The 23,119-nt window shown below is 35.1% G+C and overlaps 4 protein-coding genes across 6 annotated transcripts; all 4 read left to right on the forward strand.

The window, feature by feature from the left end:
- The first annotated feature begins 3,302 nt into the window (after nucleotides 1-3,302).
- LOC117910669 lies at nucleotides 3,303-9,029 on the forward strand. 3 transcript variants are annotated; one of them, XM_034824789.1, is made up of 12 exons: nucleotides 3,303-3,471; nucleotides 3,620-3,745; nucleotides 4,201-4,270; nucleotides 4,767-4,847; nucleotides 5,300-5,416; nucleotides 5,816-6,253; nucleotides 6,483-6,889; nucleotides 7,153-7,252; nucleotides 7,362-7,421; nucleotides 7,501-7,587; nucleotides 7,709-7,837; nucleotides 8,224-9,029. In XM_034824789.1, exons 2-12 carry the CDS (start codon nucleotides 3,660-3,662, stop codon nucleotides 8,524-8,526), a joined length of 1,878 nt encoding a protein of 625 aa, XP_034680680.1. In that variant the 5' UTR covers nucleotides 3,303-3,471; nucleotides 3,620-3,659; the 3' UTR covers nucleotides 8,527-9,029. The 3 variants fall into 3 exon arrangements, with proteins under 3 accessions (XP_034680680.1, XP_034680673.1, XP_034680685.1); XM_034824782.1 differs by having other exon boundaries at nucleotides 3,303-3,429; XM_034824794.1 differs by having other exon boundaries at nucleotides 3,303-3,429; nucleotides 3,623-3,745.
- A 939-nt stretch (nucleotides 9,030-9,968) lies between these two features.
- Nucleotides 9,969-13,682, forward strand: LOC117911304 (plastid division protein PDV2). The gene is made up of 2 exons (XM_034825621.1): nucleotides 9,969-10,348; nucleotides 12,884-13,682. The coding sequence occupies exons 1-2, from the start codon at nucleotides 10,145-10,147 to the stop codon at nucleotides 13,538-13,540; spliced, it is 861 nt and encodes a 286-aa protein (XP_034681512.1). The 5' UTR covers nucleotides 9,969-10,144; the 3' UTR covers nucleotides 13,541-13,682.
- A 541-nt stretch (nucleotides 13,683-14,223) lies between these two features.
- Nucleotides 14,224-16,477, forward strand: LOC117911305 (hemoglobin-2-like). The gene is made up of 6 exons (XM_034825622.1): nucleotides 14,224-14,508; nucleotides 14,590-14,739; nucleotides 14,820-14,943; nucleotides 15,088-15,202; nucleotides 15,797-15,913; nucleotides 16,024-16,477. The coding sequence occupies exons 1-6, from the start codon at nucleotides 14,457-14,459 to the stop codon at nucleotides 16,165-16,167; spliced, it is 702 nt and encodes a 233-aa protein (XP_034681513.1). The 5' UTR covers nucleotides 14,224-14,456; the 3' UTR covers nucleotides 16,168-16,477.
- A 716-nt stretch (nucleotides 16,478-17,193) lies between these two features.
- On the forward strand, nucleotides 17,194-19,083 carry LOC117911306 (hemoglobin-2). Its single transcript, XM_034825623.1, has 5 exons — nucleotides 17,194-17,298; nucleotides 17,661-17,751; nucleotides 17,874-17,988; nucleotides 18,508-18,624; nucleotides 18,738-19,083. The coding sequence occupies exons 1-5, from the start codon at nucleotides 17,250-17,252 to the stop codon at nucleotides 18,873-18,875; spliced, it is 510 nt and encodes a 169-aa protein (XP_034681514.1). The 5' UTR covers nucleotides 17,194-17,249; the 3' UTR covers nucleotides 18,876-19,083.
- The last annotated feature ends 4,036 nt before the right edge of the window (nucleotides 19,084-23,119 follow it).

The raw sequence follows: 23,119 nt of genomic DNA on the forward strand, positions 1-23,119 counted from the left end.
TGTGTACGATACTCCCTCAGTTTTGCTGCTAGTTTGTTTCACATGTTCAGCCCATGGCTCCCTTCCTTTCCACTCGCTAATAGGAGATTTCTTCCTGCCTTATCGCCTCCTTTTTGTTTCTGTTCCAACACTCCTTATGGTTTATACTCCATACCTCCACAGGTTTATCCTGCCAGAAAAGAGAAGTAAAAAAAAAGGAATCATCTGTAATGCAGGGCGTAATTATAGAAGAAAAGATTTGCCCCTCGTCAACTGACATTAAATGGATGAATTGCGTGCTCAAATGCCATTTTCTAAGCTTCACTCTCCTTTCATGTGCCTGTTCTGGGTTGCCATACCCCGAGGCGTTCCACCGGGCGGTGCGCCATTTTCTTTAATCTAAATGTTTTTGTTTGTTTTCTTTCTGGGAATCATGCAATTTCAAAACGAAACTTCTCTCACTTTGGGCTCTGCAAAATGACTAATCTAAATTATCTTGTTAACCCAGTGTGGATGGATTCCATTCACTGCGTAGAGGATGAAACAGTAGAGCTCAGCGCTTAAAAAATTCGCAAAACCCAGCTAAACCCCATGAAATCATACACAAAAAACAAATTTTTAAATTCATTTTGATCAGTATTTTTCCAAAATTTTGGAGTATTTTTGTAGCCCACATGGTTGAGATACCTGCTTAAAGCATGCAGTTACGGTATATTTACTGTGCAGCTGACTGACTTTCTTCATTACCAAGAAACTAACACAAGAATCCACCAGGTCAACTTGCCGTTGTACAGAAACTATTTTAATGCACTCATTTCTTCAACCATGTGTCTCCTGTTAGTTCTTCTAATTTTAAATCCTTGTTAGGGGTTACTAAACATATATTTTTCAGGTTATCGTTTGACCTTCCAATGATTTTTATACTAAAAGAAGGTTTACGACTGTTCTAATCAAATTCAAAATCATAGGCCTAACCCACATTTCTTTATTTTATCTCTTACAAGCTATATAGTTTAATCAGTGCACTAAATTTTAAGGCTTTGGAGTTGGTAAAACTTTTGTTATTTTCCCATTAAACAAACAGCCTAAACATGACTTCCAAGTTACTAATGGAGCTGCAAGTATGTCTGTCAGTTTCCTTTGAAAAGTGATGCTTGAATTGCTCGAGAACAAATGTGTTTAAGCTCATCGATTAATGAAAATTGAAAAATAAGTGGAGTCATCAGTCTTCTGTCTCTGTGACTTCTAACTGTTGTGGAAATCGATACGATCACCTAAGTTTATGGATTGGTTTTGTCCAAGGGTTTTCGCCCTTCATCTTGTACTGGGTTCAGTTCTTGAAACATTGGATTTTTTAAATGGATAAAAAGCCAAGGTTGAACTTTTTGGATGCATTATTTATGGGATTTAGCCTGGATCAATAAGGGGTCTTGTCACATCCATTAATGAGTGAAATTGAAATCCTAGTCTGAGACTAAAAATGGGAATGTGTCAATCTGAGATATTATGGTGAGTTTCAAAAATCTGCATGTTGGGTTTTGCAAATCCATGAAAATGATAACTGGGTTTGAAGTTTGAACACTAGAATGGATGGAATGAGAATCCGAATGAAACTTCAACTTTCAAGCTCTAAATTGGCCAAGAAAATGTGCCTGTGTATTGGACAACATATAGCCAAGAACTTGGTGCCTTGTGAAAAGGAAAGTAAGTATTCTCACCCAAGTCCTTTTCTCTAATACATCTATCAAATAGTTGTTTATAAATATTCTTAATTTTATAATAAAAATTATAAATATAAATATAAAAAAATTTATTATACTATATGTTCTACTCTTATGGAGAAATTTCTGTTTTTTAAAAACAAAATTTAGAAAGTGGATTGAAGTGTTCACTTATGGAGAAGATTCCTAGAATTTCTTCTTTTGTGGTTTGTACTTTTGGAACACAAATACCCTTCTACTTTGGAGATGAGGACCCAAACAGACCCATAAGCACAACCATAAGAAGCAGTAATTCCCTGATTTCTTGCACTTCATGGCAGAGACAACCAGCATTGTTCTTGTGGAGGAACCAAACCCTAGAAAAGGTTAAAAGCTTTTGGACTCAGGCAAAAAGGAGTTTGTTTAGTTTTATCCTAATTTATCAAAGGAAAAAAAGACAATGGAAAGCCCACCAAACCAGTGGATTCATATCAAGCAATACACTGTATATGCTTTGACCTCTAACTTTCAGCCCTTTTGAGGTTACTTTTATCATCTTTTTAAATGCTAGCCTTTTGGTTTTTAGGGACCAACACCACTGGAATGCTCCCTTTCTGAATTTTGCTACAATCCTCTTAAAGGAGGGTGGTGAGACACTCCATTTGAAAGGAAGAAAAAAGTAAGCTAATAAAGGAGGATGGAAGTCAAGATTGATGACATTTCTCTTACATGATACACATGCTTATAGTAATGTAAATTTTGCCATGAATGAAGATAGTAAATCCTTGAGACTATATGATTTTTAGTTTATTAGCGAATGGGACTTGTGAAATGGTGGTTGTAATGTTTTATAATGCTAACATGATTTAAAGTAATTACAAGGAACTACTTAAATGTTATGAAATATTATAATTGTCTATTATGTAAACACAATGTTCTAGTTATGCCTTATTGGATTATAGGGTTAGACAAATGGATACCTCCAATCGAGAAACAAAGTCCCGCATCAAGTCATCAGGGATCGGTTCCGATATCTATTGTAATGGTTTGCTTGCTCTACATGGTTAAGAGAAGTTTATTACATATATATATATATATAGTGTTGAAAACGATGCAAGATATCATTCAAAAGTAACTAGAGGTTACATTGCTAATAATTTCAAAAGTAAGGGTTTTTTTTTTGTTTTTGTTTTTCATTCAATGACATCAACATTTGTGATATAATTTTTTGAAAAATCATTAGATGTTTTTATTTTTTATTTTTTCAAGATATCTGTTGATAAAATGAAAGCTTTTACTCTTGAAATCACAGGTCTAAGTCAAAAGCTCGATGGAGTTCTCCTATACATTCACACACTCACAGTTGGGTACCAAACCTCTCACATCCCTCTTTCTGGTCCCTTTTGGTTGTTTGTCCACAGTGTAACATTCTTCGGGGCACGAACTGATTTGCTTCTTTTAATGCAATGCAAAAAGCCCACCATTGCAAAAGCTACAACAAAGGTGGCATTGCTTTCTTAGACAAGTGACTAGTCAACATTGGCCACCCTCTCAACCACTAAGCCATATATAATATATATAGATATATAGGCAGAAAAGACTTGCAAATGTACACTTCCATGCTCCAGAGTTCAAAAGAACAGATGGGTTTTTTAAGTTTTGAATTACTGGTTTTTTGAGATTCCATTTGGGGGTTGAATCTGCAGATTTGATTCAGCTTTTCAAAAATATTAAAAAAAACCCCATCTGTGTGAGTAGTCTCTCTCACTATCCGTGTATGCTATGTTTTTTTGTGAGCAGTCTCCTCTGTTAGAATTTAATGTTTCTTGATTTCGTTCCTTCTTTTCTATGCTTTCTTTGTTTGGGCTCTTGTCTATATCTGGTGAAATGTTTGCAACAATTAATGCTGTTTCAGTGTTTTCTTTTTCTTTTTCCTTCAGCAGTGGGGTTTGGACCCAGTTGTGGCTTTACACCAATACTATGCATGAAGTGAAGTGGCAGGGTTCTTCATTGAAACCATTCAAGCTCATGGAGGTAACAGCTTCAAACCACAGGCGTTCCATGAGGTATATCTTCATTGAAACCATTTCCAAGCTGTCCATTTTCTTTTCCTTTTCTTTTCCTGTTCTTTTCCTGTTCTCTCTGGAGTTCCAAGTTAAAATCATATGACTATGGTTTGTGGGTAAAGAGGGAAGCCAGAGGCTTAAAAGCTGCATTCAAGCTCTATATGCCAATTTTCATATGTTTTGTGCCAGAGAAAAACCCATTAGCTGTTAGATAAATTGTCTCTTTGGTCCTACTGCCTTGTGTTCATGCAAATTTCATAGAAATCAAAACTCTTGAGTGTATTTATTTTTAGTACGGTAGATGAAAGCAAGGAGGAACCCTGAGTGAAGAGGGAGAAACTGCTGGTTTTTGTTCTCTCTGTTAGACCCTTCTGTTGTGTTGGATTTAGCCACATGTCCAAAGTTACTTCTTTATGTGTTACTATATTGCTGAGACTAGTTTCGATTTTTAACAGTGACCCTGCTAAGAGAAAATTTGAGGAGAAACCAAGTAGCATTCTCAAAGCTTCTCACCGTCTTGGGTTGGTAAGAATTTCATTTATATTCTTTGTTCCTGGTTTACCGACTAAAATGAGGGTTTTCTTCTCGTTTTCCTTGATGAAAATCACACCCATCTGTTTCTCATGGATCAAAATCTTCAGTACCATGTTACCCATGACTGATTTCCCAGCCTTTCCTCTATAATAGGTAGTTTCGAATTTCGGGATTTGTTCGAAATTTTAATTACTTGATTTATAATAATGATAAAAGGGATTATACTGAATCTGCATGAACCCCCAGATAATATCCATAAATGACTTGTCTTTGAAAATAGATGAACATTACCATATGTAATTCACGTGCTAAAATTCCAAAATAAGATGTACTGACTGAAAAAGTTGCATTTATAACAAAAAAGTTCTTTAGTTTTTTTCCCCTTTTTTTTTTGGGTTCTTGTATAGTCAATTCTCATTCAGAATATATATCTATGGATTTTCAAGTTTGTCCCAACTGTTTGACTTTGAGACTTTGTTTCATATAGGATATGGGACAATTCAGAAGCTCTGTTGAAGCAAAGAAGCAGTCCCCAAGAGCTGAGGTGCAGAATTCTTTGAAGCAAGAGGTAAAATAAATGATAGTAATAACTAAACTTGTTGATCTGGGTACTTTGCATGGGGAGTATTAACCCAGCTTGGAAAGGTATTTGGAATAGTTTATTCTGAAGTTTGAATGAAACAAATTCATTTTACTTCTTGAATTCTCCCATTTATTTCTAGTCCTTACGAAATTGAAGGTTACTTAGAACCGTCGATAAGTTTTATTTCTGATTTTTAATACTCTTCAGTTCTATATATTGAGGACACAAACACAAGTTTCAATATTTCTAACACCAGACTCAAAAAACTGAACATGAAAGAACTATGAACCAGGAGCAGGATCAGTGGCCAAATACAAAAAATCCACAGTACTAAACTATAAATTGAAAAAAAAAAACCTGTTCAGTATGTTTTGAGTCCATGTTCTTTTAATGCACATCATGTTGTTAGCTTTCACTCATTTTGTTTTCTTCTATAGATTCTACAGCTTCAGAAGGGATTACAAGACCAATTTCTGGTTCGACATGCATTAGAGAAGGCATTGGGTTATAGGTCTTTCTCCCATGATACCATAAATGCAAACTCAGTGCCCAAGGTAGCTCTCTCTCCCTTCAATAACATGTTTGTTATTGTAATTTTCTTATTCATATGTATGTCCATGTATTTTGATTCAGTATTCTTCATCTGAAAGCATTGATCTTTTTCTGTCTTGGTCTCTAACAATTCTGAGTTTACTCTACTATTGGCATTGTGATTGTTTGGCAACAAGAATTTCGAAAAAGCAAAACAAACAGTCTGAACCATGTTTGCTGAGGAAAAGAACAAGAAAAATGTCTAGAATGTCTTTGAACCTCATTGCTGACACTAGGACAAATCTTTTTATTTAGCTTGACTTTGATTTTGCTTCTACTTTACCTTGTTATTTAGCTTACATTTTCCCTCGAACTAATCTTGCTGATACTGACCATTTGGTGTTGCTTCTACTTTATTTCAGCCTGCTGAGAATCTGATCAAGGAAATTGCGGTTTTGGAGCTGGAAGTTGTCTACCTGGAACAATATCTTCTCTCATTGTACCGGAAAACATTTGATCGACAAATTTCATCCGTTTCTACAGTGGATGATAGAATAAAGTCAACTTCAACTGCACATAAAAGGATGTTTCAAGAAGTTTCTGGAGATAAGATCATATCAAAGACTGAAAATTCAGTTATTCACTCTAGCCATCTTTTGTCACCCCGAGATTCAATTGACAATCCACCAAAGGAATGCAATGACATTTGGGGACCTCATGAGTTGTTGGATTCTAGCATTCATCGCAGCCATTCCTCCCTATCTCAACGTTCAACTTGTCCGATTAGAACTTCTCCTTCCATGCAAACTCTAGCCAAAGCTGTAGACTCGTACCATTCTCTACCTTTGTCCATGCTGGAGGTAACTTATTCAATTCATCTGATAAAAAAACCAAAAGGAAACTATATAATGGCTAGAAGGAGAATTTTCCCAAATCTTGTTGTCCTATTCTCACTTTAAATCATTATTTTGATAACTATTTTCCCTTATTCAAAATCCAAACAATGTTATTTTTAACATAGTATATGTCCTTAGATTGTTGATATTAAATGATAATTTGAGGCTTCTCTAAGTAATTTTTCATCTGCAGCGTGCTGACAATGCTCCTTCAAATGCAATCAGCCTGGCTGAGCATCTTGGTACCAACATTTGTGATCATGATCCAATGACACCAAACCGGCTCTCTGAGGAGATGATTAAGTGCATCTCGGCCATATATTGCAGACTTGCAGACCCCCCTTTGTCCAATAGTGATTATCCTTCCTCTCCTATTTCCTCCCCATTATCAATGAATGAGTTTTCTCCGCGAGGCCAGTGTGATATGTGGAGCCCGCAATGCCGTAAAAATTCATCTTTCAATTCAGTGTTGGATAACCCTTTCCACATTGAAGAGTCGAAGGAATTCAGTGGACCATACTGCACAATGGTGGAAGTGAAATGGATTTGTAGAGACAGTCAGAAGTTAAGAGACATTGAGCCCATGCTACAAAAATTTCGGTGAGTCTTCCTCACTCTGTTAAATCCTTCAAATTTTTTAACTTGTGCTATCATGTCTGTTTTAAAGAAGTATTTCTTTCCTTAAAGCTCTGTTTTGAGGCAAAGGAAATAGAGGAAAGGAAAATAAAACTTGCTGCTGTGTATCACTGAAAATAATTTTATTGTATGAAAGGGAATTTTCTTTTTCTTTTTCTAAACCCTATTCTCATGATTAATTTTTTGCTACTATGAGTGATTGAAATGTGAGAACTATTCCATTGCAGGTCACTTGTTTATCAGTTGGAACAAGTTGATCCTAGAAAGATGAGACATGAGGAGAAGCTAGCTTTCTGGATTAATGTACACAATGCACTAATAATGCATGTAATGGTCATACAACTAAGTATATATTAACGTCATTGATTATCTCATTTATGTTTGTGCTGTGAGGCTGTGAGAATATGCAATCAATCTATGGTTTGTTGTCCTACAGGCATTCTTGGTTTATGGGATTCCACAAAATAATCTAAAGAGAATTTCTTTACTTCTCAAGGTGAGTATTGCTTCTTTGTTTTTCTTTAAAAAAGGAAATGTTATGCACTTTTGTCATCATAATTTGAGGCATGGTTCAGGCTGCATATAATGTGGGAGGTCACACCATAAGCGTAGACATGATACAGAATTCTATTTTAGGATGCAGATTGGCTCGCCCTGGACAAGTAAATCCTGTTCCCTGGTTCTTAATATCAGTATTTGTGTGTTCAACTGCATGATTCTCTTCCTTCCTTTTAGACTAATTGTGTGCTAATGGGGCTGATGAAGCTTTACTTCTGCTTGTAGTGGCTCTGGTCGTTGTTTTCATCAACGAAGAAATTCAAGGCTCGAGATGAGAGGAAAGCATATGGCATTGAGCACCCTGAGCCTCTCCTGCATTTTGCACTCTGTTCAGGAAGCCATTCTGATCCTTCGGTACGTCTATGCCCTTGATCTCGCGCTTCTAGCACAAAAGCTGCTTTCAATTACCTGCAAAATTTTGCTTGTGATTCATCCAACATAAAAAAATGTTGCTTGTTTGGCTAGTTTAGAAGTTGCCAACAATCCCATAAAACTCTTCTTTATAGAAAAAAACATCCCATAAAACTCATTCTTGAGAGAACACACATCAGGTCAGACACATCTTTGTTAGAATCTTCACAACTATCATATCATGTTGATCTTGAGCTGAAGTTATATCTCAAATGGCTCCAATCATCTTTCGATACCATGATTGAAAACTGATAGTAAAATGAAAAGATGCAGGAAATCATTGTAGTTGTTCAATACTAAATCATATTGACTGTGTATGAATTTTTCAGGCCCGCATATACACACCAAAGAACGTGTTCCAGGAGTTGGAAGTTGCAAAAGAAGAGTACATCCGAACCACCTTCAGGTTACACAAGGGACAGAAAGTTCTTCTACCAAAGCTTGTGGAGTCTTTTTCCAAGGAATCTGGTTTGTGTCAAGCTGATCTGGTGGAGATCATTGAGCATTGTATGCCTAACAGCTTGGGAAAGGGCATCCACTGGGGTCAGCATGGAAAATTTTGGAAGAGCATTGAATGGACCCCTCACAACTTCGCGTTCCGTTATCTGCTTTCAAGAGAGCTACCAAAGTGATTTCATGCCCTGATATATGCCTGAGATCCTCAAGGGGATAATGAAAATAATAGTGTTGGTGAGTTCAAATGAGTTGGTTTCATATAGAAGAATCATCACTGAATTTTTTGAAGGAAGCACACCAACAACTCAGATACCAGAGTTGAGATCATGTTTCTTAGAAGAATGGTGATCAAACAGGCTCAAGCTCATTGAGCTTGAGCATACAAACTGCTTTGAATCCGACTCGAATGTAGTTGTGACATGCTTGAGCATACACTTGATCTGGTCTGATCACCAGTCTTCTTAGAAGGCCATGGTTGTGATCTGGCCGTCATTCCCCTCTGCAGCACCTGAAATTGTACAACTTTTCATGCACAAAAACAAAATCAGAGTATAGGAGATGGATGATGACTAGAGTGGCTATATATATTCAGCTTGTTGAAAACATCATATTTTTTCATACTGCTTCTGTAATAGAAAGTATCTTCAGCAATCTAAATCAGTGTTTTCTTTGATTTGAAGTTTGAACCACACATAGACTGGGTAGATGATACAGATCAGAAGTGATAACACAGTGATTAAAAAGAAGGGAAAGGGGCAAAAAAAAAAAAAGAAAAAAAAAACCTGGTCATTACAGAGACTGCTATTAAGTACTTGATCTTTACATGTATTTGGAGCTGTTTGCTCTTGAGAATCAAGCTAGCTGAGAAAATCCTCTGAGTAGGTACATTCATTCACAAATTTTTATCAGAAGTGAAGTCCTCTCTTGTCTACTCACTTTTTGAAGTTTTGAATTTTCAAATATGCAGCTAAAATAGTAGCCCAGAACGGATATATATTCAATGTTCCATCAAATCTGTGGAAAGTGTGAGCTGATACTTCAGAGTGATTAATAAAGGACAAATAAGAAAAATGAGATGAGAAAAGAGGGTTGTTAACCAACCTCCCTATGACTCTCACTATCCCACTACATGTGAGTGTCCCTTTTCTCTGCCCCACAGTTCCCATTCTTTTCCCAAGAGACTAAAAATGAAAGAATTACAAGCATTCCCAAACTCTGCCATTTTTTTTTTCTTACAATGCTAAGAAAATTTGGAGGTATTTTCTGCCAAGCCAAAGACGAATTCATATTGTATTAATTTAGAATTGAAGAAAACTCATGTTTGATCTTATTTTTTTTGTATCGTAGTCACATTCTTCGTACCCGAATATTATGTTACATTTTTCATGTTTTTTATGACATTTTTGTACTCTAGACATGTTTAGAAAAGCTAATTCTTAAATGCCTTTTTATGTATACCAAATTCACAGTACATACTATATGGCATAACAAGTCTGGAATTTCCATGAAGAGAAAGGAGTGATTAATCCTTGTAAAGAAAAAGAAAAAGCAAAAGAAAAAAAAAGAGAGAGAGAAAAAGAAAAGAAAAAGGGGAAGATTGATTTTGTTGTTTTATGGGGTTTGGCTGGTATACACATATGTGGTGAGAGAGCACAATGTCTACAATCACATATTGATATTATATCATAGGACATACCATTGTTGTTTGGCGCTTCTTCAACCCAATAGTTTTGCTTTGAAACTTCACACCCAACTTTCTTAAAAACCACTAGCGGTTTGCGCAGAGAGAGGGAGATGGATGAAGAGGGCATTGGGGTGGTGTTGGCTAGAGCGTCGGAGCTTCGATCCAAGTTCACTAACTGCATCCACAAAGTCACTACCCAAGGAGATGAAGTTGAAGAAGGAGAAGAGAAGGAAGAGGGAGAGGCTGCTTCGGAGACCCTTTTGAACATTCGTGATGCCCTTGAATCCCTTGAGTCCCAGCTCTCTTCCTTGCAGGTCTTTCTCTCTCTCTATTCTGCCCCTTCGTTGTTTTAGGGTTTTAGGGTTTTAGCGCTGGTTTGGCTCTTGGGAAAATGGCTGGGAAAATGCTTGAGAAATGGAAACCCTCTTATTTTTGTGGGACGATGGTGGGTGAAATACTGTGTGTTCGGTGTCGGAACTGAGAATAGTGTTGTTCTCGAAAAGGAAAGTTGTTGAAACTTTTCAGGGATCGTTCTACGAGTTTCCAGGGTTTGGATTCTTGAAAATGTAGAAAACAAATTCTTTAATAATTCTTGAGTGCTCGCTGTTTCTAGTTTCTAGGGTTTGGGTTATTGGAAATGCAGAGAACTATTTTTTTAATGATTCTCAAAACTTCTGGTTTCCCGTAAATTCCTTTTGGGGAAAAAGGGAAACGGTTTGGGAAACTGCCCACCAAACGCGTCTTCATCAGTAACCCATGCATGCCCTAATTTGTTTGCCTCTGTTATTGATACTGTTTTCTCTTTATTCTGATAGTACCCCTTATTTTTGTGCAATACAAATAGTAGTTTAAACATTTGAAGTTCCCTTTTCATTTCATACTATGTTTAAGCAACTTCGTGCCCGGGATTGTTTTTTGGGTCGTTATTTAGTTGGTGATCCTCCAAGAACTTCATCTCTACTTATGGGAATCTCATAGTTTGATGCCAAACCTTAGGGTTTTGTTAATGTGCATTATGCTCTAATGTTTAGTATTGATCAATCCTTCAAGCAACTTCGTGTTCAGGATTGTTTTTTGAGTAGTTATTTATTTAGTTGGTGATCCTCCATGAACTTCATCTGCACTGATGGGAATCTCATAATTTGATGCCAAAATTTAGGGTTTTGTTCATGTGCATTATTCTCTGATGTTTAGTATTGATTAATCCAAGGAACACTCAAGTTATGGCTACCAGAATGTGTCTTCAGATGCATTTATAGTGGCTAGAGAAATGATATATTTAATAATGCTTGCTTCTTCGTGCTCGGTTTAACTGTGTAACCCAGAAATATGATTATATTTGGTTTAGCTTTTATTGATCCCAGTTGGTTTCTAACAGTATTATATGGTCCACTAGTTGAAAATAAATCTGCTTCATGCATTTTTGTTGTTTTCAATTTGCTTTTATTGATCCTGGAATCTCCCACAAACTCTCCCCAACCTTTTATTTATTTATTGAATCAGTTTGTTTATTTGGTACGATGGGATAGGTAATATTTAGAATGCTTTCACAAGAATAAGTGTTTAATAGCATTAAATTTAAGTGGAGCCAAGATGAGCCTTAGAAAATTGTTACCTGACTGACCCTGAGCTCAGCATCATAGAATTATCTGGTCACTAGTTATCTCACTTCAGGCCCAGGCCCTCTTGAGCTTGTGTTTGCCCCAGATTATGAGCCCCCAAGCTCATCTCATGAAGTTTAGTTCAGATTAGTTCATTTTGGTCAGTCCCTTTTGAACACCTCATTGTTGATCTGTACTGGTACCACTATTGTTTCAGTTTGATCCATTTCCTAATCTCAGGTTCATGCTTACCTTATATGTTCTGTGCTAGTATGCCAGGATACTTCCTGTGACTCGTTAACCTTTGGAATAAACTTCAAGATGAATGGATTCTGATATCTTGAGTTAATTATTTCTAGTAGTGTACTCGTGGCTCATATTTTTGCAATTACTTGTTATTTCACTGCTGGCTTTGATGAATTGCTTTTGTCTATTACCATAAAATGCCTGGGTAATTTATCCAAATTCTGGTAGACATAACTGGTAATGTACAAAGTGCTGTTCATCAGCGGTGACTTTTCCTTGAATTAACTTCCAAATATAATGTTAATGTACAGAGGCAGGCAGATGATTTCCCTTTGGAAGAGTATTTAGTGATTTGAGTACCTCCCCTTCTGTGCATGCCTGCCTTTTTTTTTTTCTTTTCCCCTTATATTTCCTTTTTTTTTTTTATGAATAAATAGCCGTATATTAATAAAAAGAAAAAAGGCACATCAAGTAAGCACCCCAAAGTATACAAGTGGTATACAAAAGAGGTTAAAGAACCCCTGAAATAGAGCCTAATCAATCTACAAAATCCACAATGGAAGGGGGGCCAAAGTCTAAAAACTCCTTGGCCCATGCCCATAGGTTACAAAGGAAAAAAAATTTACACCCTTGAATCGAATGACCCTCATTTTCAAAAGCCCTATTATTTCTTTCCTTCCAAACTATGCAAAAAAGACATAAGGGAGCTGAAAGCCACACTTTCTTCCTCTTCTTTCCCACACAAGACCCAAGCCACCCCAAAAACGATCACAAACAAGGAGTTATTCTAAGCATGTTGCTGGAACATGCATTGCCATGAAAACATAGATCACTTGTCTTTTCATTGTTATTTTTCACCCTAGTTGTCAAAATTCTGTTTTCTAAAATACAAGTGAAGTTGGAGTAGTTGAGAAGAAGAAAGTTTTGTATTATCCTTACAAATCTTCATATTCTTCTTTTCACGTGTGATTTGGACCTATTGAAATCTGTCTTGATGTTCAGGGTCTACAACAGCAGCAGTGGTATGAGAGAGAAGCTGCCTTGGCTGAGATTGATTACAGTCGCCAGAAGTTACTCAAGAAGCTCAAGCAGTATAAAGGGGAGGACTTGGAAGTGATTCACGAGGCTTCTGCATTTGCAAGTGAGACAGTGGAGCACGGCAATGATCTCCTGCTGCCCCCATATCCAAGTCGTCCCCCACGCCCCCTTGTTGCAGACAATGGTCATATGTCACACTTCCCTTTCATGCGGAAGTCTAATCAAAATGGGGTCACTGCTGGTGACTCAACAAATGAAGAGAATAAGAAACTGAATGAGTCAGAGAGAAATCAATTGCACTCCGGACCCAAAAACACATCCAAAGGACTGGGAATTTTCATCAATGGCGCGAAGATGGTGCTTACCCTAGTTGGTGTGATATCTATTCTAAGCCTGGCTGGTGTTGAGCCTAGGTTCAGGAAAAGGGATACCTATTTCAATATTATGGGCCTGTTTCAGCAGTCGGCAACTGAAGAAAAGAGGTCAAACACTGTTGAATGCCCACCTGGGAAAGTCCTGGTACTGGAAGATGGGGAGGCTCGGTGCCTTGTGAAGGAGAGAGTTGAAGTTCCATTTGAGTCTGTTGTTGCAACCCCCGATGTAAACTATGGTTGCGGATAAAATGGCATTAATTTTGTTTTTGTGCATATCCGGTTTCTTTTTGACACAATGTCATTGAATTTCTTCTTCAAGGGCCTGCGTTTCTTACAATTTACTAGTAGTTAGTGATCTATTTGAATAATGTCTACTCCTATTGGTATCATGTGCTTTGGGGTATTCTCAAAATTTCATATCAAATGATGAAAGATTTTATTGTTCCAAATCCAACAGTGTGCACTCTGCCTTAAGAAAATGTACACTGGCATGGGCTTATTGCAGGACTCATCCATTTGCGTATTTCTTGAGATTGTTTTCATACTTGCTCAGGCAATAAACTGTCCTAGAACATAACTAATGCTCATGCCACTGCAGCTCAAGCCCAACCGGTGGTAAAAAAGGCTGTGGCTTGAGCCCCAAGTCACAGGTGACATTGGCCCTTCCAGAACATGGATGGCATCGATCTTCTGGAAGTGAGTTCTTGTTCCTTGTTCTTTCCATTCTCTGTGTTTGGACCTTTGAAACCTCACCCTTCCTTGTTCTTTCTATTCTCTGTGTTTGGACCTTTGAAACCTCACCCATTTGGAGGTTGTGGTTTTTATGGCTGTATGTGGTTTTGCATCCTATTTTTTAATCCCTGTTGGATTCATTGAATCCATCCCCATCTGATGGGCAATCTGTCAAAAATGCTTCCATTTAAATAGCTAACAGGGCCAAAGGAATTCAACGTCCAAGTCAATTTTTCCTTCCCCGCATAAAGCCTATTGTTTTGGCGGCTAGCCCAGAAAATAATTAAACATTGCCTCCTCCGAGCCATGAAAGGCCAATTTTATCTCTCCCTTTGTCTTTTTATCTTCAAGTACTTGCCACTGTCTCTACTTTTTGAACATCTACTCCTCTTGATTGCTTTCGAAGTCCCCATCTGCAAGCCTTGAATACAATGTTGAACACCAAGACTCCTGCTACAACTGCTACCATGTTAATCTCTAATGGTCAGTATCCATTCTCGTTCTATCTTTCCTCTTTTTCCCTTGGAATTACTTCTACTAGAAGTCACTCTTTTTCTGCTGCAGCAACCCGGGATGCCAAGGATATCCCCAAGATTTGTGCAACACACGGATCTGGGTCAACATCATTATATCGCCAATCCCTGGAGCTGTCATGGGTCAGGAGAGATGGATCAGTACAAGGCCTTTTTTGTAGAACTCCAAGATTAATTACAAGTAATTCTTTTTCCCCTTTTGGATGGTGTTCTGGAAAAAGTTTCCTTTTGATTGAGATCCTTCAGGTTGTTTTTATAAAGGTGTGGAGAAGTGTAGAAGATTGGAAGTGAGGGCTTTTACAGAAGAACAGGAAGCTCTGGTGGTCAAATCATGGAGTTCAATGAAGAAGAATGCTGGAGAATTGAGTTTGAAATTCTTTTTAAGGTTATCATTTTTCTCAGTTTGATTTAATTTCCCTTATATTGAACAAAGTAATTTATTAGTTTACAAATGGATTAAAAAAATTAATTGAAATGTTAATTATTAATCCTAGTGGAGTGAGTGATGGTTGTTGGCTTGAATTTGCAGGATCTTTGAGATTGCACCATCAGCAAAGAAGCTATTCTCATTCTTGAGAGATTCAGATGTTCCACTGGAGCAGAACCCGAAGCTCAAACCTCATGCTTTGTCTGTCTTTGTTATGGTTAGTCCATTTTATTCTCAATCTGGATCATCGGTTCCTGCCCACTGGGGTGTGGTATCAATGGGTCCATTATAGGACCAGGCTGCTCACGAGGCAGCTCTGGTTTCTAAAGCATTAGTCTACTAATCAGATGGCACCTCAAGATTGAATTTTAAGCTTGATTGAATAAGAAGTCGAGCTTTAAAAAATCCACTATAGATTTGAGCAGTTCAATAGAATCATCTTTCAAGTGGGTTAGAATTCCACCATTGGGCTCATGAACAAGCTCAATTAATTACATCTATATCAACAACCTTGGACAGGGCTTCAACCAAGCCAAGCTCTTGGCCTAATTCTTAGTAACTGGTCTGTCTTAATCCTTTGAAAGAAACAAATTTAAATACCTGGGATGGGATTGCTGAAAGATCCAACAACCTTACACTGGATTTGAGATTGGAGGATATAGATTGTTTCCATCCAAAAATCTGATAGGAAAAACAAAAGATTAGGCCAGTGAATGCATTTAAGTTATGTTTTCAAAATTGTATTAGGTCCTCCATTAGCTACATTCCTGCGCATATTTGTGCTAAAATATGGCTTGTAATTACTTTGCAGACCTGTGAATCAGCAATACAACTTCGGAAGGCTGGCAGAGTCACTGTGAGAGAATCAAATTTAATTGATTTGGGTGCTACACACTTCAAATATGGTGTTGTGGATGAACATTTTGAGGTGACAACATAACTCCTGGTAGTCGATGTGCCCAAAATGGGCTCTAGTGCTTGGCAGTTTGCATGGAGGTTGCTCATCAGCAGTTTTTAATATTTTTTCAATGTTAACAGGTCACTAAGTATGCATTGCTGGAAACTATAAAGGAAGCAGTTCCAGATATGTGGTCACCTGAGATGAAGAGTGCTTGGGCAGAAGCTTATGATCAACTGGTTGCTGCTATCAAGAAAGAAATGAAGCCTCCTCAAACTTCTTAAAAGAAAAAGAGGTCTCCTTCAATAGAACGGCTCAAGAAAAGTCTAGAGAACATTCCATTTGCTCTTACCTACAAACTCCATTGATGTATGGTTGAATTCATTGCTTCATAGTTTCATCCAAATTTGTGAAATAAATTATCCTCAATCATGCAATGGAACAGTATTGGCAGTTTGGTTATGCTATCTTAGTACCTTTCTTATTGACTAGCCATGTTGTCAATAGTAATGGACAGAAGAAAATGTTGATCTCAGGATCTTGTACTAAGAGATCTTGATCCTATAAGGAGAAATGAGACAAAAAGATTCCTTATTTGAATGCCTTTTGTTGAGAAGAAACCAGCGATTGGGTAAAGTCTTGTTTGGGATAACTTCTTATCTTTTGCTCTAGTTGGAAGCTAAAGTTGAAGCAAGAGACGTAATTTTTAAAGAGCTATATTGATATTGTAAAAGTTTTATTAAACATAAAAGAACTTCTTGTGTAGTCAAAATAATGGATCAACAAGTACCATTGCAAATATAATTTATAACCCTAGAACTTGGATTAAGCCTATTTCAAACCTACCATTCTGCATATACTGTGAATACTAGAATAAAGAATTAACTAACCTTTTTGAATGTTCTCATGGCCTAAAATCTTGCTGCTCTAACCATGTAATGGATTGGGACAAGAAAATTTTTGTTTATGAGGTGAATTCTTAACTCATTCAAAGAGGGTGGTGGGCTTGAGACCTCTGGTAGTTGGTCCAAGAAAGAAATTTGTTCTAATTTGGATTCTTCTGCATGCTAGTTTATTTTATTGGGACTGTACATTTTGGAAAATATCCAAATGAATTGGATGTGGCACTCAATGAATACATAAATGTTGAAGCAGTCCAAAACCATGTTCCATTACTAAAACTGCCCCTAGTTTTGGGACAGGTGTGACTTTCCACATGGATAATGTCAATCTTCAGGAAAAATAGACCCCAAGAACTGCCTCCCCAATGCCATCAAGGGTTAATTTCATCTTCCTATATATGTTAAATCTCCACCCAAGAGAGAACCCATCTTTCAAAATCATCAGCTTTTCCCATTATCCAACCATGAGCCTCATCAGTGACCAAAGTCCTGCTTCAGATGCCACCATTATTTGTAAGTGTTCTCTATTATTATTATTTTATTTTTTTACTTTTCTTTATAGGCTTAGGGTTTGACTTTATATCCATTATGTGGTTGTGGCCCTTGTGGGTCTCAAAATAGGAACTGTTTTCTCTTTTGAAAATAGATATATTTAAGTGGAATAATCTTGCAAACTGTGGCTTAATTTCCCTATGAAAATTGAACTTATTTTTAGGAAAAAAAAAATTATTATTTACATTTTCAAATTTTCAAAGATGTCTACCTTCAAATATTGATAATTCTTAGAAAAATGAGAATTTTTTTTTAAACTGTTCTTTATTTTTTTTTAAATGTCTTTCTTTCTTCTACTGACAAACTCCTCTATAATATAATAGGCTTCACAGAGGAGCAAGAAGCTTTGGTGGTGAAGTCATGGAATTCAATGAAGAAGAATTCTGGAGAGTTGGGTCTTAAATTCTTCTTGAAGTAAGTCAAAATTTTCTTATCCTTCTCTACATGTTGATATTTACCTTTATTTCTTGATGATATATAAAAATTGAATAAAGCTTTGGTTTCTGATTAAGAAGTGTTGGATTCAATTTTTGCAGAATATTTGAGATTGCACCATCAGCTCAAAAACTGTTCTCATTCCTGAAAGACTCAAAGGTTCCCCTAGAGAAGAACCCAAAGCTCAAGTCCCATGCTATGGCTGTTTTTGTTATGGTTAGTAACTTTTTCCCCCAAATGAGTCATTAAAGATGACCCTATAATTGAGGATTATAAAAAACTATTGTTCTAATCATCCATAGGTGTGAATCCTATTCCTTTATTGCTCATAATATAGGGGGGGCTTTTCAACCAAACCCCACCAAGATAGAATATGTGAATCATATTCCTATTGGATCTTACAAAAAAGGAAGAGTGCCCTCCAATAATTTTCTAGTGGTCCAACTTGCCTCCCCTGCAACCATCCAAAGACTGCATTGTTAATCCTCCTCAACTACTTTTTCCTTAGTCTCTCCTCATTTTAAAATCACAAAGTAATCAATATGATTACACAAAATTTACATACTTTATAAGGGGGAGAATCTTTGAAAATATTTTTCAAACAAATCTTCTGATTCTTCCCATCCAACCAACTTCAGCCATGAAAATTACATGTCTGTCTATCAAAATATTAAATCACAAGCTACAAGTTTTGGCAGATTTTCCATATCTGATTCTTTCTGTAATTTTGTGCAGACTTGTGAATCAGCTGTTCAACTTCGAAAAGCTGGCAAAGTGACAGTGAGAGACTCTACCCTGAAGAAACTAGGTTCTGTTCACTACAAATCTGGTGTACTTGATGAACACTATGAGGTACATATGGTTATTATAAAGTGTATGACAATTTCAAGATGCTGTAACTCTTTCAATCTGATTATGTGCAGACAATTTTTGAACCCGAAAAATTAATCATTCTGATCATACAGGTTACAAAGTTTGCATTGTTGGAAACAATAAAGGAAGCAGTTCCTGAAATGTGGTCACCAGAAATGAAGAATGCATGGGCACAAGCTTATGATCAGTTGGTTGTTGCTATCAAATCAGAGATGAGGCCGTCCTCTTAGACGTCTGCGATCTAATCATCTATGAAATAAGACTGAATAAATGTATTGATACACAGGAGCTGTTTGTTTGGTTGTTTTTTTGGCTTATTCATTAGGTGCTGGAATAAAATCTTTGACAAGGTCTTAGTATTTGTTCATAGTTTTGAGAACTGAGTTACTATTATTGTTCTGTTTTGTTTGGTTGAAAGGAAAGAAAATTCTAAGATTCTGTACCATCTTTTTGGGGTTTGGGTTTCTTCAAATTTCAATCTTCCTTGCAGAAAAATGGATGGTAGGAAAAGATTAAGGTTAGACTAAAGTGATCTTGGAATCTGGGAGATGAAGCCATACAAGAATGTTAGCAGAAGAACATTTCCCATGCCACCAATATTCAAAAACCAAATGTTACTGAGGCACCATCATCAATTTTTGCCAAAAACAAATAACCCCATTTTATAAGGAACAGGATTTCATTCTTCTGGTTCAGATTTGTTCTTTGTCCATTGTCAAATGTCAATGATAAGGTTCATCAGCTATCAAGACAGACTACTTTTTCTTATTCAGTCATGCTCTGCAACTTTTTGGACATGACAGAAGCATGGAATATGGCTAAGATATGCAGAACATACTGCCTACTGCCTTCTTTTACACATACATTGGATGAGAACTGAAAAACATATAATTCTAAGAACTGATAAAAAAGGTTTGCAGTAAACTACTAATGATTTGAAGATCAATTTTTTAGCAGATTGGAATCTTACTAGACCTGCAATCTGGGCTGGTTAAAAAGCCATCTATCAGTATGTTAATTCTTTTGGTTTCAAGTTGATATTTTTCCAACTCAAGTTCAATCCTAATCCTTATAGAAAGCCGATCGGATCGGATCAGTCCTGGTCATGTTGCAGCCCTAGATCTTACAACATCAAGTAGAAGGTAAAAAGCACATTCAATGATGTATCAGTATTTCTCTTGTCAATTCATCAGTCTCCATGACCGGAGAAATGCTTTGGCCTGCATGGCATGCATCATGCCAGGTGAGAAAAAGAATGTGAATGTCTCTCTACAGTATTTGATTCACTGAATGCTCCCCAAGGTCTGTGTCACTTCACATTTTTTACATTGATAATGTCTTGGTCCGATTACAGTGCCCCTAGAATTGTTTAAACATCTCAAAACCAGCACTATAATCCCTTGGTTTAGGACACAAGCTTTTAAAATGCTTTTTTCAGTAGTTACTTCTGAAAAAACACTCTGATTTTAAGAAGTGATTCTTGAAAATTTGTCATACACCTAGTTTTTTTGAAGTGTAATTTTCCAACTCTCTCGAAATAACTCCCAAACGGGGCCTCGACTGAAGAAATTATCATTTTTCCAATGATTATTCATAGTTTTGAGTGTGTTTTGTTTGGTTGGAAGGAAAGAAAGTTTTAAGATTTTGTTCCATCTTTTTGGGGATTCTTCGAGCTTCCAAGCAGAAAAATGGATGGTAAAGAGAAAATTAAGCGTTAGACTAAGGTGGTGTTTGTTTTTTGGTTGAATAGAAAAACTAAAATATTTGGCTTTTTCTAATCAGTTAAAAGTAACTTGTTGACATCATCCAACATAGCTAAAATGAATTTGTTATTAATAGGTTCAATTTAGTTATGTTGGATAATATCAACATGTTACTTTTAGTTGAATAGAAAAAGTCAATCAGCCAAAAAAACAAACACCACTTTAGTGGATGTTGATAAAACCTACTTAATAACTTAATTTAAATCATTAAGTAAATATGTTTGATAAAATAATTTAATGGTATAACTTAAAATTAAAAACGATTTTAAAGATTAAGTAAAAATAATTATTTTATTTTTAAGTCTACATCTTTATTTTATATTTTTATTCTTATTTGTCCAAATTACCTCCATGACCTCCATTGTTATTTCATCTTTTTTGCCCTAATTGATTTAGAATAAGTTTTAAGATAATTTTATCATACAACCTTAACACTTAAAGTAAGAATTAAATAATAATTTTTAAGTTAACAATTTAAATATAATTTAATTTAAAATCAATTAAAGTCATTAAATATTAAGTATTAAGTTTTACCGATCAACCTCTAAGTGAGTGTTTGGTAAATTAATTTAATAACTTAATTTAAGTTATTAAATAAATTAAGTATGTTTAGTAAAATTACTTAATAGGATGACTTAAAGTCGGAAACAACTTTAAGTACTAAATAAAAATAATTAATTTATTATTAACTCTACATTTTTATTTTATCATTTCACCCTCATTTGTCCTACTTACCTTCGCAATCCCCATTGTTATTCTACGACTTTTACTATTACTCAACTTCTTTTATCCTAATTATAATTTATGAGGGTAAATATGTCAATTTGATAATTTAAAATCAATTATAAGTTAATTTTACTAAGCAACCTTAATATGTGAAGTAAGAATTAAGTAGTAAGTTTTAAGTCAACAACTTATGATGTTTTTTTTTTTTTAACTAAATAGAAAAAACTAAAATATTTGATCTTTTTTATTAAGCTAAAAGTAACATTTTAATATCAACTAATATAATTATATTGAATTTATTAATAACAAGTTCACTTTAGTTATATTAATTGATATTAATAAATTATTTTTAACTGAATAGAAAAAATCAAATATATTAGTTTTTTCTATTTGCCAAAAAACAAACACCATTAATTTAACTTAAAGTCAACTTAAATAATTAAATAATAAATATTAAATTTTATCAAATAGCCAATGATGTTGGAACCCGAAAGTTGAAGCCATACAAGAATGTTAGTTGAATAATAGTTCCCATTCAAATAACATTCAAAAATAAGATGTTGCGGAGGCATTATCATTAATTTTTGCCTAAAACAAATAACCCCATTTTGTAAGCCTATAAATTAAGAAGATTTTTATTTCTTGCAAAACAAACAAGATTTCATCTCTTCTAGTTCAGATTTGTTCTTTGTCCATTGGCCATAGTAAGGTTCATCAGCTATGAAAAGAGCCATTTTTTTCTTATTCAATCATGCTTCGCAACTTTTTGGACATGATAAAAGCATTGAATATAATTAAGATATTTAGACCCTACTATATTTGCATCCAATCATGCAGATATCGTTCACTCTTGAAAATGACCCTCATTGCTTTAAAATGTATTTATATAATTAAAATGAGTTCATACTTATATAACACCAAGAACTTTCTCCACTATCCAATATGAGATATCATACATACATAAGATGAAAACGAAAAACCAAGTGGTTCTAAAAACTTGAAAAATAAAAATAAGAAATTTCATTAAACTATTAGTGGTTTAAAGATTTTTTTTTTCTTTTTATGATAATTCTTCAAATCTAACTTTCAAGAATTTACAGGTGAAGGTAAAGAAAGAAAAAATAATTTTTTTTTTGATATAGATGAAATGCACATTTGTTTCAGAGGTTCATTAAAATGTTGTATAATTCATTTCTTTGAGGGCCACAAACTCTAAATAATAATAATAATAATAAGAAATTTCATTAAACTATTAGTGGTTTCAAGAATTTACAGGTGAAGGTAAAGAAAGAAAAAAGATTTTTTTTTTTTTTATATAGATGAAATACATATTTGTTTCAAAGGTTCATTAAAATGTTGTATAATTCATTTCTCCAATATGAGCTACAAACTCTAAATAATAATAATAATAATAAGAATAATAATAATAATAATAATTGGTACTTCTCAAGGTTGAAAGTTCATATAGTATCATAGTGAATCATGATAATTGATAATCTTACGTCATGATTTACTATAGATTATGTCATCTATGTAATCATACACATTAGTGTATTTATCATGGGAAACCTAACTCAACGACAAGAAAAAAAGTCATTTCTTCAATTAGAAGATAATAACTCTAGAGTCTTTATTGAATTATCTAAATTTATAAATTGATTGTAGACTATTTATCTACTTACAAAAAATTTATGACTTACATACTATATGCAACTCCTAATGTACTTAAGTCATATACAATATAAAAGTAAGATATGTACATCCTCAGATAACCAATTAATGAATATAAAATAATTAATGGGAGACCAGGACGCATGAATAAATACAATTTCTAAATGAATTTTACTTGTTATATTATGTCATATTTTGTAGGGTTCAATCCCAACAAAGACGAGTAAAATATAAAAATGATTTCATTTTTTTTAAAATGAGTTTAATAAAAAAAAAAATGAAGTGAAGTCTCTTTTAAGAAGAGTTCAATATAA

The sequence above is a fragment of the Vitis riparia genome, chromosome 3 (assembly GCF_004353265.1).
Source record: "Vitis riparia cultivar Riparia Gloire de Montpellier isolate 1030 chromosome 3, EGFV_Vit.rip_1.0, whole genome shotgun sequence".
Lineage (NCBI taxonomy): Eukaryota > Viridiplantae > Streptophyta > Magnoliopsida > Vitales > Vitaceae > Vitis > Vitis riparia.

What these genes read in the sequence shown, in the direction of transcription:
- LOC117910669 (XM_034824789.1), top strand. Translation starts at nt 3,660, where the DNA reads ATGCATGAAGTGAAGTGGCAGGGTTCTTCATTGAAACCATTCAAGCTC. An exon ending in AACCACAGGCGTTCCATGAG is followed by an intron (nt 3,746 to 4,200) that starts GTATATCTTCAT and finishes GATTTTTAACAG; the next exon opens with TGACCCTGCTAAGAGAAAAT. An exon ending in CCCATGCTACAAAAATTTCG is followed by an intron (nt 6,890 to 7,152) that starts GTGAGTCTTCCT and finishes ATTCCATTGCAG; the next exon opens with GTCACTTGTTTATCAGTTGG.
- LOC117911304 (XM_034825621.1), top strand. Translation starts at nt 10,145, where the DNA reads ATGGATGAAGAGGGCATTGGGGTGGTGTTGGCTAGAGCGTCGGAGCTT. An exon ending in CCCAGCTCTCTTCCTTGCAG is followed by an intron (nt 10,349 to 12,883) that starts GTCTTTCTCTCT and finishes CTTGATGTTCAG; the next exon opens with GGTCTACAACAGCAGCAGTG.
- LOC117911305 (XM_034825622.1), top strand. Translation starts at nt 14,457, where the DNA reads ATGTTGAACACCAAGACTCCTGCTACAACTGCTACCATGTTAATCTCT. An exon ending in TACCATGTTAATCTCTAATG is followed by an intron (nt 14,509 to 14,589) that starts GTCAGTATCCAT and finishes TTTCTGCTGCAG; the next exon opens with CAACCCGGGATGCCAAGGAT. An exon ending in AACTCCAAGATTAATTACAA is followed by an intron (nt 14,740 to 14,819) that starts GTAATTCTTTTT and finishes GTTTTTATAAAG; the next exon opens with GTGTGGAGAAGTGTAGAAGA.
- LOC117911306 (XM_034825623.1), top strand. Translation starts at nt 17,250, where the DNA reads ATGAGCCTCATCAGTGACCAAAGTCCTGCTTCAGATGCCACCATTATT. An exon ending in CTATGGCTGTTTTTGTTATG is followed by an intron (nt 17,989 to 18,507) that starts GTTAGTAACTTT and finishes AATTTTGTGCAG; the next exon opens with ACTTGTGAATCAGCTGTTCA. An exon ending in TACTTGATGAACACTATGAG is followed by an intron (nt 18,625 to 18,737) that starts GTACATATGGTT and finishes CTGATCATACAG; the next exon opens with GTTACAAAGTTTGCATTGTT.